The sequence below is a fragment of the Pongo pygmaeus genome, chromosome 17, assembly GCF_028885625.2.
Source record: "Pongo pygmaeus isolate AG05252 chromosome 17, NHGRI_mPonPyg2-v2.0_pri, whole genome shotgun sequence".
NCBI lineage: Eukaryota > Metazoa > Chordata > Mammalia > Primates > Hominidae > Pongo > Pongo pygmaeus.
The window spans coordinates 95,388,670-95,411,275 of record NC_072390.2 but is presented as its reverse complement, the minus strand read 5'-3'; the positions used below and the strand labels follow the sequence as shown (position 1 = coordinate 95,411,275).

The window sequence follows — 22,606 nt, the reverse complement described above, 5'->3', positions numbered from 1 at the left end:
TTCATGAAGTCAAGATCTGCTAAATGAGGCATCCTGTAGTAGTCACAAGCTGTGCTCAGGTGGAGGAGAACTAAATCACAGTGGTTTCAAGGAATCTTGCATCTCATAGTAGAGATGAGAGTGTCGGGTCAGAGACTGAAAAATGGGTCTCAACAAACCTCTACAAAAAATAAAAATAAAAATAATTAGCTGGGCATGGTGGCATGCACCTGTAGTCTCAGCTACTCAGGAGGCTGAAGTGGAAAGACACTTTGAACCCAGGAGGTCAAGGCTGCAGTGAGCTAAGACTACACCACTGGACTCCAGCCCAGGCAACAGTGAGACCCTGTCCCCCACAAAAAAAAAAAAATTCTGACAACGACTAATTACTGAAATATGTTAAAGCCCAAATTCCCAAGGCCAGCATGACTTTGACAACAGAAGCTGGTGAGAGGGGACAGCCAAGTCAAGTCTGGGATGAACTGAGTCTGATACCGAGGAAGGTGCTAACAACTGGTGGCAGAAAAGGTGTCCCAGAAAACATTTTAATGAGAATTCAGCAGTATGGCTCATGTTTTAGCCTGAATTTGCTTACAAGTTTGAGGTTTCTAATTACTTAAAATGTTCCTTGATTCAGAGGTCTACATTTTTATTTCAGTTTCTGAAACCAGGATGTACATTCACTGTATGCACTTAATGTAGTGGCATTTTGTTTTACTCAGAACAATTATTAAATCAAACGTCCTTCTTACAGCAATGATATCTTATAATCAAGGACAAACAATAGTTTCACTGCATCACTGTATCAACTCTGCACACAGAAAACTTTCAGAGCATCAGTAACCCTGCCTGACCACACACTATACTTGGTTTCTTGCCACTTCTCTGAAAGGTTGCATTATTCCTCCTCCCCACTCACCAGCAACCCCAATACATGTGATGTTCTTTACACCACATTTACATTCACTGCTCACTTTTGAGGAAACATGAAAAACAAATACAAAAAATACATACCACTTTCTTTCCAGAAGGTTCCCAGAGAGAAACATCTCCCCATGATGTGTTATGAAAGTATTTCTCTCCCGGATCAAAGCCTTTAAGGTCCTTTTAAAAAGGGAGAAAAAAACAGATTATGTAAATTCAGAAGATAAAGAAATATTTAGTTAGAACCTGATGAAATTATAAGGCCGGGCACAGTGGTTCATGCTTGTAATCCCAGCACTTGGGGAGGCTGAGGAGGGTGGATCACTTGAGGCCAAGAGGTCAAGACCAGCCTGGCCAACATGGCGAAACTCCATCTCTTCCAAAAAATACAAAAATTAGCTGGGTGTGGTGGCACACGCCTGTACTCCAAGCTACTCGGAAGGCTGAGGCAGGAGAATTGCTTGAACCCGGGAGGTGGAGGTTGCAGTGAGCTGCACTTAAGCCTGGGAGACAAAGCAGGACACCGTCGAAAAAGAAAAGAAAAAAGAAAGAGAGAGAGAGAGAGAGAGAGAGAGACAGAAAGAGGGAGAGGGGAGGGAAGAGGGGAGGGGAGAGGGGAGAGGAGAGGGGAGGGGAGAGGGGAGAGAGTGAGAAAGAGAGAGAGAAAAAGAGAGAAAAAAGAGAGAGAAAGAGAAAAGAGGAAGGAAGGAAGGAAGGAAGGAAGGAAGGAAGGAAGGAAGGAAGGAAGGAAAAAGAATAAACCTGATGAGATTACTTGGTACCTAAGAAACCTACAGGGGAAAAGAGAAATGAAAGTATAGTCATCCCTCGGTATCCACAGGGGACTGGTTCCAGAACCACCTGGAGGCACCAAATCCAAGATTGCTCAAGTCTCTTATGTTAAATCGTGCAGTTACTTGCATGTAACCTATGCACATCTTCCTACTTACCTTGTTTAGAGAACAATGACAAGAAAACAAGTCTGTACATGTTCAGTACAGATGCAACCATCCATTTTCTCTCCCAAATATTTTCAACAGACAGTTGGTTTAATCAACAGACGCAGAACCCCTGGATACAGAGGACAGACTATAAAGCTCTCAGCAAGTTTTGACGGAGTACCCTTTAGGTATGAAATCAGAGGAAAAGGTTGAAATAATCCAAGTCAAAATTACAGATTCATAAGAAATAAACAGAGGAGACCTCCCAACAAATAACTATCTACATCCTTTATATGTATGCAAAGCCTAAACTTAAGGATTCTAAAACTCATGTAGCTTCATGAGTACATATAAAGAAACAACAAAGTACTTCAAAGTAAAAGAATCTTCATCTGGGTTGGTTCCAAGTCTTTGCTATTGTGAACAGTGCCGCAATAAACATACGTGTGCATGTATCTTTATAGTAGCACGATTTATAACTCTTCATTTACATTAGTTATTTCTCCTAATGCTACCCCTCCCCCTGCTCCCCACCCCATGACAGGCCCGGGTGTGTGATGTTCCCCACCCTGTGTCCAAGTGAGTTCTCACTGTTCAATTCCCATCTATGAGTGAGAACATGCAGTGTTTGGTTTTCTGTCTTTGCAACAGTTTGCTCAGAATGATGGTTTCCAGCTTCATCCATGTCCCTGCAAAGGACATGAACTCATCCTTTTTTATGGCTGCATAGTATTGGTACATGTATACATATGTAACAAACCTGCATGTTGTGCACATGTACCCTAGAACTTAAAGTATAATTTAATTAAAAAAAAAAAGAATCTTCATCTTGAACACCCTCTTTTAAACTATACCTTACCGCTATTGTTCAATCCATTTGTCTTAGGGAATGAAAGAAAAGTGTATTTTTATCTTACTCTTTAAATATTTTTCAAAGCAGTTAAACAAAGACCTAGAACGTATAGAGGGTTTTTTTCTCAGATGGAATCAATCATTTTTCACTCAAAAAGTTACACTTGCTACAGTGAGAAAATTATGCAAAAGACCTATAGTGTAGACAAGGGTGTCAGGAAAACCTCACAATCAGCTGAAAGAGGCAGTAGTGTGAGAAACACAATGCGTATTGGAGACTCTCAGGGGCAGGTGAACATGGAGAGAAGAGGAGCACGTAGGTCCCAGAAAAGGGTCCAGAGGCCAGATATGCATGAGCCGAGACCTCCCACAGCAGCAGCATCCTCAGAGCAGGGGTTCAACGGCTGACTTCCAAAGCCTGCTGGCAGCAGGTAGGGGAGGGAGGGAAGGTAGAAGGAAGGCCTCCACCTTGCACGCAGGTAAAATGGCCTAAGACAAAATAATTACAAGCTCCACAGAACAGTAATCTACCTCATCCTTTTGTAGTCATCACTAATTCAACTCTCAAATATTTCCTTTTGGACTCTGGGAACCCAACCATGAATAAGACAGATGGGATCCCAACCTCACAGAGTTTCACAATTGAGAAACACAGATATTTTGTAAAATTTTTTTTCACAAGAAACTACTGTCTTTCATGGGTGGTAGGTGCTATGAATAATGACTGTGAAGTGGTAAAGGAGTATAAAGCAGAGAGCTCCAACTATGTCTGCCTGACCTGATGTGGGCGGGGTGGCTGGGGTGGCTAACATGACAGGGAAGGGACAGGAGAGAGAGAAACAACAAGGCCTGGGGCAGAATCCTGATTAAGTGCAGGGCAGCAGAGGGTTTTAAATTAAACTGCTTCAAAAAGTGAAAATCAGACACTAAGTGAGAAGGTGTACAAGAAAAACATTTTCCATTTCTCTCTAAAATTTTAAAGTCCATGTGGCACAAGATTACTTTTCTTCTTTTTCTCTGAGTTGAAAGAAGTAAAAATCTACTCCTGTTTTGCTCTCAGCTACTTCCCAAAGCGTGTAGAAAGTGTACTCATACAAAACACTTGCTTTACCTGTGCAGCATAGCTCACTTATTTAAAAGTGCAAACTGTATTAAGAAGTGAGCATAAAGACGTATCAAGTCCATAATCGCGTGGTATGGACAGTCCTGTGAGGTAACAGGGCATTCAGAATTAGCTCACGACGCCAACTTCAGAACCTACAGAAAAGTACAAGTACAAATGCTCAAAGACAAATGAGACAAATGCTCAAAGAATGGGCCCATCCTCACAGGCCCTTTAGGGGAGGGGTCATGACAAAAGCACCAGGAGCACCTGGATGTTGTAACATTTGAGCATCAGGAAGACAAATGGCTGTAGAGACCCAAACACACGAAGTCACAGGAGAGCCACAGAAGTGCTTAAGAAAGTCAGAAAAAAAGGCATTTCACGAATCACCATTTGGAAAGGTTAACTAACTACTCACTTTGAAAAGTCACAGCTCAAAGGAAAGGATAAAACTATCCTGCCTTTCCCAGATGCACTATATTTCAGAGAAACCAAACAGTCCCAACTGCTGAGTAAAACAAGAGTTTACAGAAGAATGTCTGCTAACAATCTACATGTGACAGAATCAGAAAGACCTCATTCACAGCAAGCCCCCCAATAAAACTACCATCTAGGACCAGGATTATCAACAGGTGTTAAATGCACTGCACTCCAGTCCACAGAAAGAATGTAATGCACACAAAGACCAGACTGCCATCTATTGTACTGAAGCAACAAAATATGACTGGGGTCCCTGAAGTGACACAAGAAGCATAGAACATCATATATATTCTAGCCCAAAATGTTTAACTTGAATCAACTGGGCCTTTCAGTAGAGCTTCTCATTTAAAAGAAGCTCAGGGGACAGGAAACTAAGCTGAAACAACACTACAAGAAAGTACCACACAGATCTGGAAGGAGGGGCATCTCTGCAGGACAAGAGGCTGGTCTGGCCAACAGTCAGGGAAAGCACTGCAAACCCAACCACTAGATGTGACAGGGTCCACAACAAATCCTGGCTTACATAAACCGAGTGTAAAAAATGTTCTGGGGGTCGGGTGTGGTGGCTCACGCTTGTAATCCCAGCACTTTGGGAGACTGAGGTGACTGGATCATCTGAGGTCTGGAGTTTGAGACCAGCCTCGCCACATGGTGAAACCCCGTCTCTACTAAAAATACAAAAACTAGCTGGGCGTGGTGGCAGGTGCTCGTAATCCCAGCTACGTGGGAGGCTGAGGCAGGAGAATTGCTTGAACCAGGGAGGCGGAGCTTGCAGTGAGCCGGGATCTCACCACTGCACTCCAGCCTGGGAGACAGACCGAGACTCCATCTCAAAAAAAAAAAAAAAAGTTCTGGGTAAAACTGAAGAAATCTGAGTATGGACTGCAAATTAAATAAGGTGACTACGTAATACATAACAAGACAGAACAGAGAAAAGTGAAAAAAGCAAGTGATAAAATAGCTAATCAATACAATCTCATGGTAAGAACAACAAACACACAGAAAGAAACAGCTAACAATACGATGTTAATGGTGGCAACTTCTGAATGACAGAAATGTGGCATTTTAAATTTCATTTTCTAATTAGAAACGGTTACCTGCATTTTCAAACATGCACAGATTACAGTATTATTTTTATAACAATGATTACTTTAAAAAAAAGCTACAGAAAAATAGTTAATACAATTACCTTTAACTCTACGCTAGTAGGTGGCTTACCAAGTCAATTCAGAACTAACAAGAAAAAGACAAGTTATTACAAATATTTCTTTATTTTTATTTTTTTATTTTTTTGAGACGGAGTCTTGCTCTGTCGCCCAGGCTGGAGTGCAGTGGTGCAATCCCGGCTCACTGCCGCCTCCACCTCCCGTGTTCAAGCAATTCTCCTGCCTAAGCCTCCCGACTAGCTGGGACTACAGGCACATGCCAGGACGCAGGGCTAATTTTTGTATTTTTAGTAGAGACGGGGTTTCACCATGTTGGCCAGGCTAGTCTTGATCTCCTGACCTCGTGATCCACCCACCTCAGCCCCCCAAAGTGCTGGGGTTACAGGTATGAGCCACCACACCTGGCCAAGTTATTACAAAGATTTCTACTGAAAATTAGGTTATTTTCAGAACTATCTTAAAAGATGAAGTATACAACACACAGGTCCTTTATTCTGATTCCAACAAAGAGCAAACATATCTGAAACAAAGAGAAATAAGCATAAACACTAGGAAACACAAAGGAACTGTAAGTACATCTTAAAAACCAGCACACACAAGAATCTAAGCCCAATTAAAAGATGCTGCTAGAGCAGCAGAAATGAATAAAGAAGGCTAGAATTAACAAGAGCCCCACAGTAATTATGAAATCATTATCACCTGATAGAAAGCAAGACTTCACTATTTCAAAATAGACAAAAGAAGTAAGCTACTATTAAAAAGGGGCATCCCGCCATACTGACCTTGTGATAAATTTGCACAGGGTCTCCCGAAGATTTTTTCTGAGCACTGAGGCTCTCATGTGTGAGAAAACCAGTGGGACTTTTCCACTGGCTCACTAGTGGGTACTAGTGAAAGGAGAAGGTAAAACAACTGTCAAAATGCCAGAGAGTCCACCAGGAGAGGGGAATGACCCCTTAATACAGTGACGTGAGTCAAGCCTTCACAGCAAGGTCTGTCTCCACAGTCCCAGGCTGTCCAGACCCACTCTAGCAATGCTTAAAAATTCCAAGTGCCTTAAACATGTTCTAGAACAAAGCCCAAATATATTTAAAGGAAGCAACAAACTCTAACACCCATAAACACAATGTCCAGTGTGTAGTCAAAAACTGCCAGTCAAAAAACAAAAAACAAAAACTGCCAGTCATACAAAGCAGCAGAAAAATATGACCCCAAACCAGGAGAACAACAAATTACAGAAAACATGAATGCAATGAGAGAAGTGAAGGAAAGTGAAAGATGGACGGTAAATTGCACTTCCACGAATGAAAAATGCACTAACGTGAAAAATACACTGCATGGGATTAAGAGCAGATTAGATGCTGCCGCAGAGAAGACTGGTAAATCTGAAGATAACGCAAGAGAAATACACAAAATGAAAGAGGGAATGGTTAAAAAAAAAAAAACCTGAAAAAACCCCAACAACAGCATCAGTGAGCTATGGGACAGTATCAAGGAGCCTAATATACAGGAGTCCCCCCTTATCTGCACAGGACATGTTCCAAGACCCCAGCAGATGCTGACACTGTGGACAGTGCCAAACACTACATACACTACGTTTTTTCCTATACAGACATACCTACAATAAAATACAACTTATAAATTAGATTTGGTACACGAAGTTGGTACACGAAGATATTAACAACAATAATAAAATAGAACAATTGTAACAACATACAGTAATAAAAGTTATGTGAATGTGGTCTCTCCAAGTATCTTACATACTGTGCCCACCGTTCTTGTGGTGATGTGCGATGACACGACGCCTGTACGGCGCCTCACGTGACAAGATGAACTGAGGTGAGAGGCAGAGCTCAGTGGTGCGATATTTGATCACACTACTCAGAATGCCATGCAACTTAAAACATATGAATTGTTTATTTCTGGAATTTTCCATATAATATTTTCAAACCATGGTTGACTGTAGAAAGCAAAACTGAGGATACGGGGGAACTACTCTATGTGTAATTGAGTATCAGGGACAAAGGGGTGAGGGGAAGAAAAACTAGTTGAAGAAATGATGCCACAAAATTTTCCAAATCTGATGAAAACTATAAACCCATAAAATCAAGAAGCTCACCAGACTCTAAGCAAAAGAAACACAAAGAAAACCAAACCAAGGCACATTATAGTCAAAGTATTAAAAATACAGAGAGGAACAAAAATGACAGAAAACATATTGCTGGAAAAAATGCCAGCCAGAAGACAATAGACTGAAATCTTTAAAATATAAAAAGGGGGAAAAAATAGCATTCCACACCTAGCAAAAATCTCTTCCTTCCTAAAAGACAACTTTTTTTAGAGAGAAAGTATAGTGAGTTAATTAAGCACATCAGCACTACAAAATATGAAGTCATTCAGGAGGCAGAGGAAATGACTTGAGATGGAAATACACATCTACACAAACGGATGAAGAGTATCATCAATGACATGTAGATCAATATAATTTTTTTTCTTTTTTACAGTTTAAAGTAACAGTAACAACATATTGTAAGATTTCTAACATGTGGAAGAAAAATGTATAACAACAACAGAACGAAGGCTGGAAGAAGAAATTAAAGCATACTACTCTAAGGTTCTTATACTATAGATGAAGTAGTAGTATATTAACAAAGTCAGAGAAAGATGTATAGCTAATAAGCCAATAATAGAGATAAAATGGAATAAAAATATTCAATCCAAAAGAGAGCAGAAAAAGAGTGAAAAATAAAGAACAGATGAGACAAGTAAAAATACAAACACCGAGATGGGAAATTTAAAACCAACCATATCAATAATCACATTAAATGAGCAGAAAAAGAGTGAAAAATAAAGAACAGATGAGACAAGTAAAAATACAAACACCAAGATGGGAGATTTAAAACCAACCATATCAATAATCACATTAAATAAAAAGGACTGGCAAACTTCTTCTGTAAAGGACAGGTTAATAAACAGTTTAGGCTTTGCTGCCTGTAGAGTCTCTGATACAATTACTCAATCCTGCCACACTGTGCACAAAAGCAGCCTTGGACAATATATTAAACTAATGAGAATAGCTATTTCAATAAACTTTTTTTAATTAAAAAAATTTTTTTGAGACAGGGTCTCACTTTGTCACCCCAGCTGGAGTGCAGTGGTGTAATCACGGCTCATTGCAGCCTTGAACTCCTGGGCTCAAGGTATCCTCCCACCTCAGCCTCCCGAGTAGCTGAGACTACCAGCACACACCACCACACCTGGCTTTTATTTATTTATTTATTTATTTATTTATTTATTTTGAGACGGAGCCTCGCTCTGTCGCCCAGGCTGGAGTGCAGTCGCACATTCTCGGCTCACTGCAAGCTCCGCCTCCCAGGTTCACGCCATTCTCCTGCCTCAGCCTCCTGAGTAGCTGTGACTACAGGCGCCCGCCACCAAGCCTGGCTAATTTTTTGTATTTTTAGTAGAGATGGGGTTGCACCATGTTAGCCAGAATGGTCTCGATCTCCTGACCTCATGATCCGCCCACCTCGGCCTCCCAAAGTGCTGGGATTACAGGTGTGAGCCACCACACCCAGCCTATTTATTATTTTAAAGACAGAGTCTTGCTATGTTGTCCCAGCTGGTCTAAAACTCCTGGCCTCAAGCAATCCTCCCACTTCAGCCTCCCAAAGTGCTGGGATTACCATTGCACCTGGCGCCAATAAACTGTATTTACAAAAACAGCAAGCCCAACTTGATCCACGGGCTATAGTTTGCCAACCCCTGGGTCCAGATACTCAAAAGGCATAGGCTAACAGGTTGGGTAACAAAGCAAGACCAATTACATGCTGCCTATTAAAACTTTAAATATAAAGTCATTATGGATTAAAGGTTTAAAAATAGAAAAATATATGCCATGTATGATATTCTGAAATATACATTTGGTCTTCATCCCTATTTCCTGACATACAACTCCTAAAACCCTTGGAATCTCCCAAGTCAGATTAACTTGTAGTTGGGCCTATATATTATGAAATTTTTGAAAATTCAAGCAATATATTAGTTTTTATAGAAAAATTAGAAAACAGACACAGAAACAAGAAGACTCACGCATAAACCATTACACTGAAATATCCAGAATTAACAGTTATGTTAATTTTTGTCTTTTTGTGTGCTAATGAGATAACTGGTGGTTGGCAGCCCCTAGGTAGCTTCAGGATGGGGACTTATCACCAAGGCAAGTTTAGAGGGTGGGGGACTTTCAGCTAACTTCCAGGGAAGGGAGCAGGGCTGAAGGTTAAGATGATTTAATCAATCATGCCTGCATAATAAAGCCACCACAAAAACCCAACAGGATTGGGTTTGGTGGTCTTCTGGATAGATGGACTCATGGAGGTTCCTGGAGGGTTGAGTACCCGCGGAGGGCCTGGAAGCTCTGGTCCCTTCCCCTATACCTTGCCCTATGTATCTCTTTCACTGTGATTCTTTATAACATCCTTTCTTTGTCATAAACCAGTAAATGTAAGTAAGTATTTCCTTGAGTTTGGTATGCCACTCTGACAAAGTAATCAAATCCAAGGAGGGAGTTGTGGGAACACCAGTTTATAGCCAGTCAGTCAGAAACACAGGTAAAACAACCTGGGGCTAGAGCTGCCATAAAGAATGATTCATTCCATCTCAGGAAAAATGAGACAGAGAGACATTACTAGGAACAATTGTATGTGAACAAACAAAATTAACTTAATGAAATGGACAAATTCCTAGAAAGACACTAATTACCTAAAACTGATTCATACTCATGAAGAAATAGAAAAATTTCAAATTTCTGTAACAAGAGACTGAATTCATCATCAAAAACTTCCTAACAAAGAAAAGTCCAGGTACAGGTGGCTTCACTGGTGAATCCTAAACAATACTTAAAGGCTAAGCGTGCTGGCTCATGCCTGTAATCCCAGCTCTTCGGGACGCCGAGGTGGGTAAATCATTTGAGGTCAGGAGTCCGAGACCAGCCTGGCCAACATGGTGAAACCCCACCTCTACTAAAAATACAAAAATTAGCCAGGCGTGGTGATGCACGCCTGTACTCCCAGCTACTCGGGAGGCTGAGGCAGGAGAATTGCTTGAACCTGGGAGGCGGAGGTTGCAGTGAGCTGAGATCATGCCACTGCACTCCAGCCTGGGCGACAGAGCAAGACTCTGTCTCCAAAAAAAGAAAAAAAAATTAAAGAAAGAACTAACACCAATTTTTCTCAAACTCTCCACAGAAAAACAGAAGAGGAGGGGCCAGGCGCGGTGGCTCAGGCCTGTAATCCCAGCACTTTAGGAGGCCGAGGCAGGCAGATCACCTGAGGTCGGGAGTTCGAGACCAGCCTGACCAACAAGGAGAAACCCATCTCTACTAAAACTAGAAAACTTAGCTGGGTGTGGTGGCGCATACCTGAATCTCAGCTACTCGGGAGGCTGAGGCAGGAGAATTGCTTGGCCTGTGAGGCGGAGGTTGCGGTGAGCCGAGATTGCGCCATTGCACTCCAGCCTGGGCAATAAGAACGCAACTCCCTCTCAAAAAACAAAACAAAAAAAAAAGAGGAGGGAACAACTTCTAACTCATTCTTGAAGCCAGTATTTCCCTGATACCAGGGCCAAATAAAAACATTACAAGAAAATTACAAACCAATATTCCTTATGAACACAGATGAAAAATCCTTAACAACATACTAGCAAACCAAATTCAACAGTGTATTAAAACAATTATACACCACGATCAAGTGAGTGCATTCCATCCCAAGAATGCAAGGGGGCTTCAACATAAGAAAATATATCAACGTAATTCACCACATTAGTAGAATGAAGCACGGGGAAAAAAAAATCACATGGTTATCACAATTGGCACAAAGAAGGGATCTGATAAAATCCAACACCTTTTCATGATTAAAAAAAAAAAATCACTCAGAAAACTAGGAATTGAAGGGACTCTCCTCAACAAGATAAAGCGCTCCTTTACCAAAACAAGTTTTGGTAAAAGACCAAAAACTCTCCTCCTAATATCAGGAACAAAACAAGGACCCCCACCTTCATCACTGTCACAAGATATTGTACTGGACGTTCTAAACAGAGCAATGAGGCAAAAAATAAAAGGCATCCTAACTGAAAAATAGAAGTAAAGCCTTATTTGCAGAATGCATGATTCTACATATAGAAAATCCCAAAGAATCTACAAGAAACTACCAGAGCTAATGACAAATTCAGCAAAGTTGCATGACTCAAGATCAATACACAAAAATCAGTTGTTTCTATACATCTGCACTGAAAATCTGAACAGGAAATTAAGAACACAGTCCCACTTATAACAAAATACCTATGAGTTTATTGTATGAATTTAACCAAAGAAGTGAAAGACTTACACGATGAAACTACAAAGCACTGTCGAAAGAAATTAAAGGCCTACAATAGGAAGACAATGTTGTTAAGATGTCAATAATCCCCAAAGTAATGTCAAACACAATCCTTATCAAAGTTCTAACAGTCTTCTTTGCAGAAATGGAAAAGTCTATCCTCATATTCATATGAAATTACAAGGGGCCCCAAAAAGCCAGAACAATACGGAAATAAAGAATACAGTTGGAAGACTCACACTTTCCAATTTCAAAACTTATTATAAAACTTACTATTTGCTTAAATCAAAACAGGATAGGTGCCGGACACAGTGGCTCACGTCTGTAATCCTAGCACTTCGGGAGGCTGAGGTGGGTGGATCACTTGAGGTTGGGAGTTCAAGATCAGCCTGGCCAACATGACAAAACCCCGTCTCTACTAAAAATACAAAAATTAGCCAGACGTGGTGGTAGGCACCTGTAATCTCAGCTACTCGAGAGGCTGAGGCAGGAGAATCATTTCTTGAACCCGGGAGGCGGAGGTTGCAGTGAGCCAAGATCATGCCACTGCACTCCAACCTGGGTGACAGAGCAAGACTCAGTCTCAAAAAAAAAAAAAAAAAAACAGTATAGGATTGGTATAAGGACAGACATATAGATCAATGGAATAGAACTGAGAGTACGGAAATAAACCCATATATCCAGGACCAACTGATTTTCAATAATGGTGCCAAGTCCATTCAATAGGGAACAAACAGTCTTTAGAAGAAATGGTGCTGAAACAACTGAATTTCTATCTACATGTAAGAGAATGAAACTGGACTCCTACTTATACAATATATAAGAATTAACTCAAAATAGATCAGCGACCTAACATGAGAACCACAACCATTAAACTCTTAGGAAAACACAGGAGCAAATGTTCATGGCCTTGGACTTGGCAATGGATTCTCAGATATGAAATGAAACACCAACAACAAAAGAAAAAATAGATAAATTGGACTTCATTAAAATTAACAACTTTTGTGCATCAAAAGATGTTATCAAGAAAGTAAAAAGACAACCTGTAGAAGAAAATATATGCGAATCACGTATTTGATAACGGTTTAATACCCAGAATAAGGAAATCACTGTATTTCAACAACATAAAGACAAACAACCCAATTAAAAAACAGGCAAAGAACCTGCCAACAGGCATTTTTCCAAAGAAGATATACAAATGGCTTATAAGCACATGACAAGATGCTGAAACTCATTTGTCTACGGAAATGCAAATTGAAACCACCATGAGATTCCACTTTACACTATTAGGATGGCAAGTGAGGGAGGGAGAAAGGAAAAGGAAGAGGGACAGAAGGAAGGAAGCAGAGAGGGAGAAAGGAAGGGAAGGGAGGAAGGAGAAAAAAGTAAGTGTTGGTAATGATGTGAACAGATTTAATTCTTGTACACTTCTGGTAGGAACGTAAGATGGTGCACTTTCACTGTGAAAAGTTTGGCAGTTCTTTAAAAAAGTAAACAGAATAACTATATGACCCAAAAAATCCACTCCTAGGTATATATACCCAAAATAACTGAAAACAGTGACTCAAACAAATACTTGTGCACCAATGTTCACTGCAGCATTATTCACAAGAGCCAAAAGGTGGAATCAATCCAAATGTCCACCAACAGATTGAGACCATCCTGGCCAACATGGTGAAACCCCGTCTCTACTAAAAATACAAAAATTAGCTGGACGTGGTGGTACATGCCTGTAATCCCAGCTACTCAGGAGGCGGAGGCAGGAGAATCACTTGAACCCGGGAGTCGGAGGTTGCAGTGAGCCAGAGATCGCACCACTGCACTCCAGCCTGGCGACAGAGTGAGACTCCATCTCAAAAAAAAATAAATGAATAAAAGAAAATACCAGTCATGGGCCAGGTGCAGTGGCTCACACATATAATCCCAGCACTCTGGGAGGCCAAGGCAAGGGGATCACTTGAGCCCAGGAGTTCAAGACCAGCCTGAGCAACATGGTGAAACCTCGACTCAATAAAAAATACAAAAAAAAATTACCCAGGTGTGGTGGTACGCACCTATAGGGCCAGCTACTCAGAAAGCTGAGTTGGGAGGATCATCTGAGCCCAGGAAATCGAGGCTGCAGGGAGCAGTGATTGTACCACTGCACTCCAGCCTGGGTAAAAGAGCGAGACCCTGACTCAAAAAAAAAAAAAAAAAAAAAAAAGAATATACCAGTCAGGGCCAGCTCCATGGGCATGCAACTAGCACAGCTGCACAAAGCCTGTGCTCAAGGGATTTAATGCTCAGTGGTAACCATCGTGAATTCTTAACAATCTATCTTTGAATTTGTGTTTTATATTATAAAAGTGAACTCTGATGGGACATGGAGCATATGCCAAGGGCTTGGAGCCTCAGCTCACACACGGTCTGCCTCCTTTACCCTTTCCAGAGCCACGTCTGATACTGCTCTCTGCCTTGCCCTCACCCCAAAGCCCACCTGGCCTCAGCCTCCCTCCCAGTCCCCAACCCTATAACCACTCTCTCACTCACATCTTCCACCTGGGACCATACCAAGTTGTCAAGAAGTCCACATTCCACTGTAGCTCCAAATTGGGGACCAGGATAGATTGGGGGTTGGGAGGAGGTGGCTGAATACACTTGCTGTGGCATCTCAGTGTGCAGCAAGGTGGCAACCATCCCTGTCCTGTACTGGCAGCACCAAGGTATGTTTGGCAGGCAACTTGACAAGGGTCCCTCGCCCATTCCAGATCCAATGTTAATTTCTGATCAGATGTTAATTTTTATAAAAAACAACCCCTGAAGAGTTTCTATGTGTAGCAGGGTTTAGATATAGTTTAGAAAATATTAGATTCGTGGAAGAGTCTACCTTTCCTAGGGCTTACTTTTCTCAGCCAGTCTATTGACAAGAACAGCCTCCTATTGGAGGTGTTAACTCTTGCTAAGATTGAAGTCACATATGCTGTGTAAATCTTACAAGAAAGCAGAGCGACATACCACTCTGAAATCTGAAATACAGAGCAAGGCAGCAGTGAGGACAATGGACAGGTAGTTCCCTTGGTTCTTTCTCTTTACAGGGTTGGTTCTCCAGTCCGCTTGGATTTTTTTTTTTTTTTTTTTTTTTTTTTGAGATGGAGTCTGTCACTCTGTTGCTCAGGCTGGAGTGCAGTGGTGCCATCTCAGCTCACTGCAAGCTCTGCCTCCTGGGTACACGCCATTCTCCTGCCTAAGCCCCCCAAGAGGCTTCCAATAAATCTCTTTTTGTGTAAATTGGTCAGATTGGTTTCTGCTGCTTGAAAATAAAGAACTCTAATTGCTGTGGTGGATTAAGAATAAATACACTTGACATGGAAAAAGGTTCTTACTACGCAGTTCAGTGAAAAAGAAACAACAGCTGATACAGTATCTTATACAATTTGATTATATCCTTTTAAGAAAAAAAAATGTGAATATATCCCGTTTTTAAAAATCTATAGATATATAACAACGTTAATGCTGGATATTTCAGGGTAATGGTTTACGTGTGAGACTTACTGTCTTGTTTCTGTGTCTGTTTTCTAATTTTTCTATAAAAAACTTCTGTATTACTTGAATTTTCAAAAATTTCATAATATATAGGCCCAATTACAAATAAAATTTTCTCCCCAAAATAGTTTTACTAATTCAACAGTTAATCTAACTAACAGTTTTAAGCCATTCAAATCTCTTAATTTTCCCTTGTGAAGTACCATATCTCTGCATCAGTAAAGTCTTGGGAAAAAAAAGTAAACAGCCGTGAAGAAATTCAGATGAGTAAACACAATCTCAGGCTAAGGAAGCAAAAGTTCACGAGCAATGTTCAGTTCCAGTCAAGTCAAAAACAAAGGACTCTAGGATGAGAAACTTTCGTTGTTACTGACATGTTACTTAAAAATAAAACGAATTTCCTAACAGAATTCCACCTTAGAAGACTGAATTGACCTCAAAAGGAGACTAAAGAGACATGACAACCAAATACATACCTGATCCTAGACTAGATTTATTAATGAAGGGGAAAGCAAGGCTATAAATGATTAGACGAGACAAAAATATCATTACCAATGACTACAAGGATATATAAGAACTCTTTTGTTTGTTTGTTTGTTTTTTTGAGACAGAGTCTCACTCACTCTGTCACCCAGGCTGGAGTGCAGTGGTGCTATCTCGGCTCACTGCAACTTCTGCCACTCAGGTTCAAGCAATTCTTGTGCCTCAGCCTCCAGTAGCTGCAACTACAGGCGCCTGCCACCACACCCAGCCAATTTTTGTATTTTCAGTAGAGACAGGGTTTCACCATGTTGTTGGCCAGGATGGTCTCAAACTCCTGACCTCAAGTGATCCATCCACCTCAGCCTCCCAAAGTGCTGAGATTACAGGCGTGAGCCACTATGCCCGGCCAGGATATACAACAACTTTTATTTAACATTGTTTAAAACTATATATGCCAACTATATATTATCAATGTTATAAGGACAGACAAAATTTTAGGAAAACTTTTCTGAGATCACATATATAAACTACACAAATCAGGATTACAAAAAAAACCCTATCATTTCATTTATGCATGCCCATTTGTTGATTGCTCTAACAATACTGGGAAATTAAGTTAGTTTTCTTTTGCTAAAATAACAAATAAATCACATTTCCCTCAAACATCAAAAACAATTTTTTAATAACTAATGACTAGAAAAATCCCCTCCTTAAAGTAGCTGAAAAACCTGAACAGCTTACATAGCTCACTTTATGTCATAAAGACATAAATAAGTACCAATGAGGCTTTCACACAGCCATCTGAAGTATAACAGCAATTTCCATTTTGAGGAATCTTACCCACTCTTCAAAAACCCGAGTTCAAATGTCACCTCCAGATTTCAATTGGCTACTTATGTCCTCTTACCTTCAGTAACTCCTTGCAGCTGTCAAGCCCAATATCCACAAGAATACCTTTCACCTTTTTTCGCACCTTTCTGATGTTGTCAAGATTTTCCACAGGAATTTGAAACATTTTTGAAATTTTCCTTAAAAGGAAAGAAAACAAAACTGTAATAAGTACGTGTATATAATACACAAAAATACATTTTTGACAGGGTTGGTAAAACACTAGGAATACAGTATAATTTTCAACAAATTGTTGTAGAACGAGTGAACATTCCTATGCAAATGAATGAGATTGACCTCTTCCTTACACCATATACAAAAATTAACTCAAAAGTGGATCACACACCTATATGTAAGACCTAAAACTATAAAACTCTTATAAGAAAACAGGATAAACATTGATGACTTTAGATTCAGCAAGGAATTCCTAGATAGGACACCAAAAAGCACCAGTAATGAAAGAAAAAATAGGTATGATGGACTTTACCAAAATTAAAAATTTTTATGCTTCAAAGGACACCATCAAAAAAGCAAAAAACCCACAAAACGGGAGAAAATATTTGCAAGCCATTATTTCTTTCTAATAAGGAACTTATATGCAGAATACAGATAACTCTTGTATCTCAATAATTAAAACACAGATAACCCAGTTTACAAATGGGCAAAGGATCACAGACACTTCTCCAAAGAAAAATGTCCATTAAGGTACATGCAAAGATGCTCAGGCAGGGAACAGTGGCTCACGCCTGTAATTCCAGCACCTTAGGAGGCTGAGGTACGCAGATCAGGCAGACTGTTTGAGCTCAGGAGTTGAAGACCAGCCAGGGCAACATGGTGAAACCCTGCCTCTACAAAAAATACAAAAATTAGCCGGGCATCCTGGTGCGCACCTGTAGTCCCAGCTATCCAGGAGGCTGAGGTGAGGGGATCACCTGAGCCCAGGAGGTCAAGGCTGCAGTGAGTCTGATCATGCCACTATATTCCAGCCTGAGCAACAGAGACCCTGTCTTACAACAAAACAAAACAAAAAAAGTGCTCAATATCATTAGCCATTTGGAGAAATGCAAATCAAAACCACAAAGAGATACTGTGCCCACCAGGATATCTATAAAGAAAAAAAAAGGAAACGTGTTGGCAAGGACATGGAGAAATTGGAACTCTCGTACATTCCTAATAGTAATGTAAACCAGTGCAGCCAGTCTTGGTGTGTGCCTGAAAACAGTCTGGCTGTCCCACAAAAGATTAAAAATACAGGTAACATATGAACCAGCAATTCCACTCAAGAGAAAAGCATACATCCACACAAAAACTTATATAAGGATGTTCATGACAACACTATTCAGTCACCAAAATGTGTAAACAAACCAAATGCCCCTGCATTGGGGCATTTGATAAATAAACTGATGACTGGATAAATAAAATGTGACACATCCATATAATAGATTATTTGGCCATAAAATAAATGAAGTACATACATGCTACAATACGGACAAATTTTGGAAATATGCTAAGTAAAAGAAGCCAGACACAAGCATCACATATTGTATGATTCTATTTATGTGAAGTGTCCAGAACAGGCAAATCCACAGAAAGCACAACAGTGGGCCGAGTGCAGTGGCTCACACCTGTAATCCCAGCACTTTGGGAGGCCAAGGTGGGTGGATTACCTGAGGTCAGGAGTTCAAGACCAGCCTGGCCAACATGGTGAAGCCCTGTCTCTACTAAAAGTACAAAAAATTAGCTGGGCGCCTGTAATCTCAGCTACTTGGGAGTGGCTAAGGCAGGAGAATCACTTGACCCTGGGAGACAGAGGTTGCAGTGAGCCGAGGTCGCGCCACTGCACTCCAGCCTGAGCAATAAGAGCCGAACTCCCGTCCCCAGAAAAAAAAAAGCACAACAGTGGCTGCCAGGGCTGGGAGAACTGGGAAGTGATGGAAGCAGGGCTTCTTCGTTCTGAACTCAACTGTGGTGAGGTATGTGCAATGTGAATGAACTCACAGCCATTCACTGTACACTTCAAATTGGTGAATTGTATGGTACGTAAATTATATCTCAAGCTGTTTAAAACAATATCTAAAAAGGCATAAAATTCAAATGAACCCTATAGTACTTGACCAGACTAGGGGTTACTGAAGTGAACTCATTGTTTTCAACACACAGATATAAGAATAGAGATAGTTTGAGAGTGTGTGTCCACATACACACATACATTCATAGCTCTGCCCACTGAGAGTGCCTGGATGCAGTTATACACCCCAGTAGCAATGGGCACAACTAGGGCTGAAACTTGAATTCCTAAATACCGCTTTCCTTTAAAAAGAACCCTAGGAAAAATGGCTGGAGCATGGTAAAGACAAGATGAGCCTAGAACATCCTGTGCCAGAATATAAAGCAGTCGCTCAATGAGACATGTCAACAGAACACAAAAGTAACCAGCTTGAAAGGGCTCCTATAGGCCAGATACGAGACAATGTGGGCATATATCAAGTAACAGATATAACCTGTGGCAAAGTGAATTTTCCAAACACATAATACCTTCCAACCCACATGCTCTTACAATATGGCCCTAACACTCCTCCCGAAAGTGGCGGCATCTATGCCCCCTCCTCTTGACCTTTGGGCAGAACTTTGTGGCTGCCTTAACCAATCAAGTATGGAGGAAATAATGCCATGAGAATTCCAAGACTAGATCATAAAAATGCCACATACCTCTCTCAGGATGATCATGCTCAGAATCTAGATACCACATGTGTAGAAAGTGCCAACTAGCCCACAGAGACACCACGTAGAGGTGTCTCACATCAACTACCAGCATGTGAGCGAAGATGCCTCTTGAGGATTCCAGCCCTAGCTGTCAAGTCACCCCCCCTGCCTTTGAGTCTTCCCAGATGAGGCCCCAGACGCTGTGGGCCAGAAAAAAACCATCTCCCTTCCCTGTCTGAATAGAACTGACCCAGAGAACTGATGATCTTTTTAAATAAAATGTCTTACTCCAGTAAGTTTGGGGTGGTTTGGTATACAGTGATAATCTATATAGTTACATAGACTATAACCCGCTTGAATGTAGTGATTTCCTGATTTTGATGGTTTTGTTATGGATACGTAGGAGAATGTTCTTGTTTGTAGTATTTAGGGTAATGTGGCAACTTTTTTGGCAACTTATTCTCAAGTAATTCAGGGAAAAAAGTTATTTGTACTATACTTGTAACTTTCCTAAAAATCTGCAACTATTCCAAAAAACATTTAAATGTGTAGGCTATAAAAGCTAAAATATATATTAGTCAAATTCAAGTGGCAAATATTTGGTTATTCAACTTCATTAATAATAATTAAAGAAATGCCATTTAAAATGTCAAATTTTTACTATCAAAACAATAACTATTAAGATTACTAACATCAGGTGGTAGTAAAAGTAGAAAAATTTTAATTTTTATGCTTTTACAGGGTAATTTGGCAATACCTCTCAAGATCTTTTTTTTTTTTTTTTTTGAGACAGGGTCTTGCTCTTTCACCCAGGCTGGAGTGTAGTGGCTTGATTACAGCTCACTGAAGCCTCAACCTCCCAGGCTCAAGTAATCCTCCTGCCTCAGCCTCCTGAGTAGCTTGGACTACCGGTGTATGCCACCACACCTGGCTAACCTTTTTTATTTTTTGTAGAGACAGGGTCTCCCTATGTTACCCAGGCTGGTCTTGAACTCCTGAGCTCAAGCAATCCTCCCCCTCAGCCTCTCAAAGTACGGGGATTACAGGCATGAACCACCATGCCCGGCTCTCTCATGATTTTTAAGGACAATTTCTGAGTAAGTAATTCTACTTCTACATTCCTCTCTTGCATCCCCGACCCAAGGACAGGCTTAGTGATCCCTCCTAGGACTTAGCACAATAACCACATACCACTCCACTGCACTCAACTCACCATGTTGCAATTATCTACTTATATATCCATTTCTCCTATTGGGCTGAACTACTCCAGGGCAGAAATCATGTTATATTTGCTTGAGAGGGTCCCATCACAGAGCATAGTACGTAGCAAATGTTCATTAAATGAACAAAAGATGTAAAATAAAACAAGATAAGAACCATAAGATATGCAGAAAGTGCTAGGAGATTCTAAAGAGGAAATAGCTATGGAAAGCTGGTGCCCAACACATACAAGGTGAATAAGTTAGCATCAAAAAATTATTGAGGTAAAGGAGGAAAAGTCTGAATTTATTTGGCAAAAGTAAAACCAAAAAGGTGGACTGGAATCAAACTGGGAAACGAGTGGGAGGCAGAAAGGGTTAACATATAATAGGGAGAAATTTTTGGTGGGTAACAAGCAAACACCAAGTTTTTGAGAAGCTGTTTTGGAGCGGATAAATTTCTTTTCAAAGTTATCTATGTGAAAAATGTACCCTGATCTCAGCAAAAGGAGAGATTTAAGGATCATTAGCATTGTAGAACTGGGAGAATATAAAATTTAAAAATTTTCTTTATAAAATTTTCAGTTTAAAAATTTTCTTTAACAAAATGCACTGATTTGGGTTCTAGCCTTCAAAAGCTTACACTCCCACAAAAGAGCTGCCATAACCTCATTATGCATTTCTAAACACTAAGCTCAAGGTCACTTTCTGGCCCAGTCCAGCTTCTTTGGTCAGAGCAAAACTCAACGAAAATTTTGTTAGCTGCTTTCCACAGACTCTATCAGACTTGATTTCATTTACTCCTTAAAGTTCCACTATTCTCTCTATCCTCTGGGGTTCTTCTCCAAAAGCTGGCTGACAAACAGTATTGTCTAAAGGAGGGACCATCACCCCACATGTATCTGAAACAGGGAAGCTAAATTTACTGCTTCCAAGAAAATCTCAACTCACACAGCAAGAGCTGATCTTATCACAGAGTTTTGAGAAGCCTGGGATACAAAGACTGGTGGACTTTTAAAAGCAGAGTGGGGATTGGCTGATTCATGTAAGCATGGTTGTACATACATGAACCTCAGAAAGCGGTTACTAAAATGAGGCTCTCAGAGATTGGGCAGGGGTCTGTGGTTACTTGTTCAAGGCTTGGGACTAGGGCCAAGGAGTTGTCACTTTTTTATTTTTTTTCCCTTGAATTTCAAAAATAGGAACTTTTTATTCTCAAATGAAAGTGCTTCCATTCCTTCATCGTTATTGCGGCCCTTCTAAACAAAACAAAACACAAGCACACAAATACCTTTTCATTTAAAAAAAGGCGGGGGGAGAAGTTTCCCTTTTTTTTTTTTTTTTTTTTTTTTTTAGCAGTTTCCTAACTGCTTTAGGGAAACCAACAAAGGATAAAAAATAAAATGCAAGTAAATTACAGGTTTCATAACTGTTGCCAACCACTTTGGGGATGGGAAGCTGACTTTTACTCATAATTTATCCATTCTAAGCTACCACAATTTATTCATTCTTAGATCCATTCTTATAGCATAATTTATCAATCCTAAGATAAAATATTCCATATAAAATGCCCAGTGGATGAATAAACTAGGAAATAGTTCAATGTTTTCATATTTATAGATCCTCTATAGATACTGTTCTCCATAGATTCTTAGAGCTCAGTAAAATCTGTATTTTCACTATTAGAAAATAGGCTAACCAGGGTGGCCAACTGTTTCCATATCATGCACTAACCTATATATCATGCACTAACCTATCAATTTCAAATCAAAATAAATCTCAATTCCTAATGTTTGCGGTAGGCATGGAACTACCATAAAATTCCACTGATATGGACAAGAAAATATTATTTCCCAAAAGGGTACATAAAGGATTTCTCTGGGGATTTTTTAGTATAATGATCTCTTAAGGATATTCTATTATAGAAAAAAAATACATTCTAAAAAAAAATGTTGGCCGGGTGCAGTGGCTCACACCTGTAATCCCAGCA

General features: G+C 40.3%; 1 protein-coding gene across 2 annotated transcripts in view; it reads right to left on the bottom strand.

Moving 5' to 3' along the window:
• The window catches only part of ADNP2 (ADNP homeobox 2), a 31,421-nt gene that overhangs the window by 6,141 nt on the left and 2,674 nt on the right, over positions 1-22,606 (bottom strand). For both annotated transcript variants that reach the window (XM_063653888.1, XM_054460799.2), the window contains exons 2-3: positions 16,734-16,854; positions 994-1,083 (exon numbers count right to left, since the gene is read on the bottom strand). In XM_063653888.1, coding sequence (XP_063509958.1) covers positions 994-1,083; positions 16,734-16,841 — 198 coding nt within the window. In that variant the 5' untranslated portion in view covers positions 16,842-16,854. The remainder of the gene's footprint in view (positions 1-993; positions 1,084-16,733; positions 16,855-22,606) is intronic.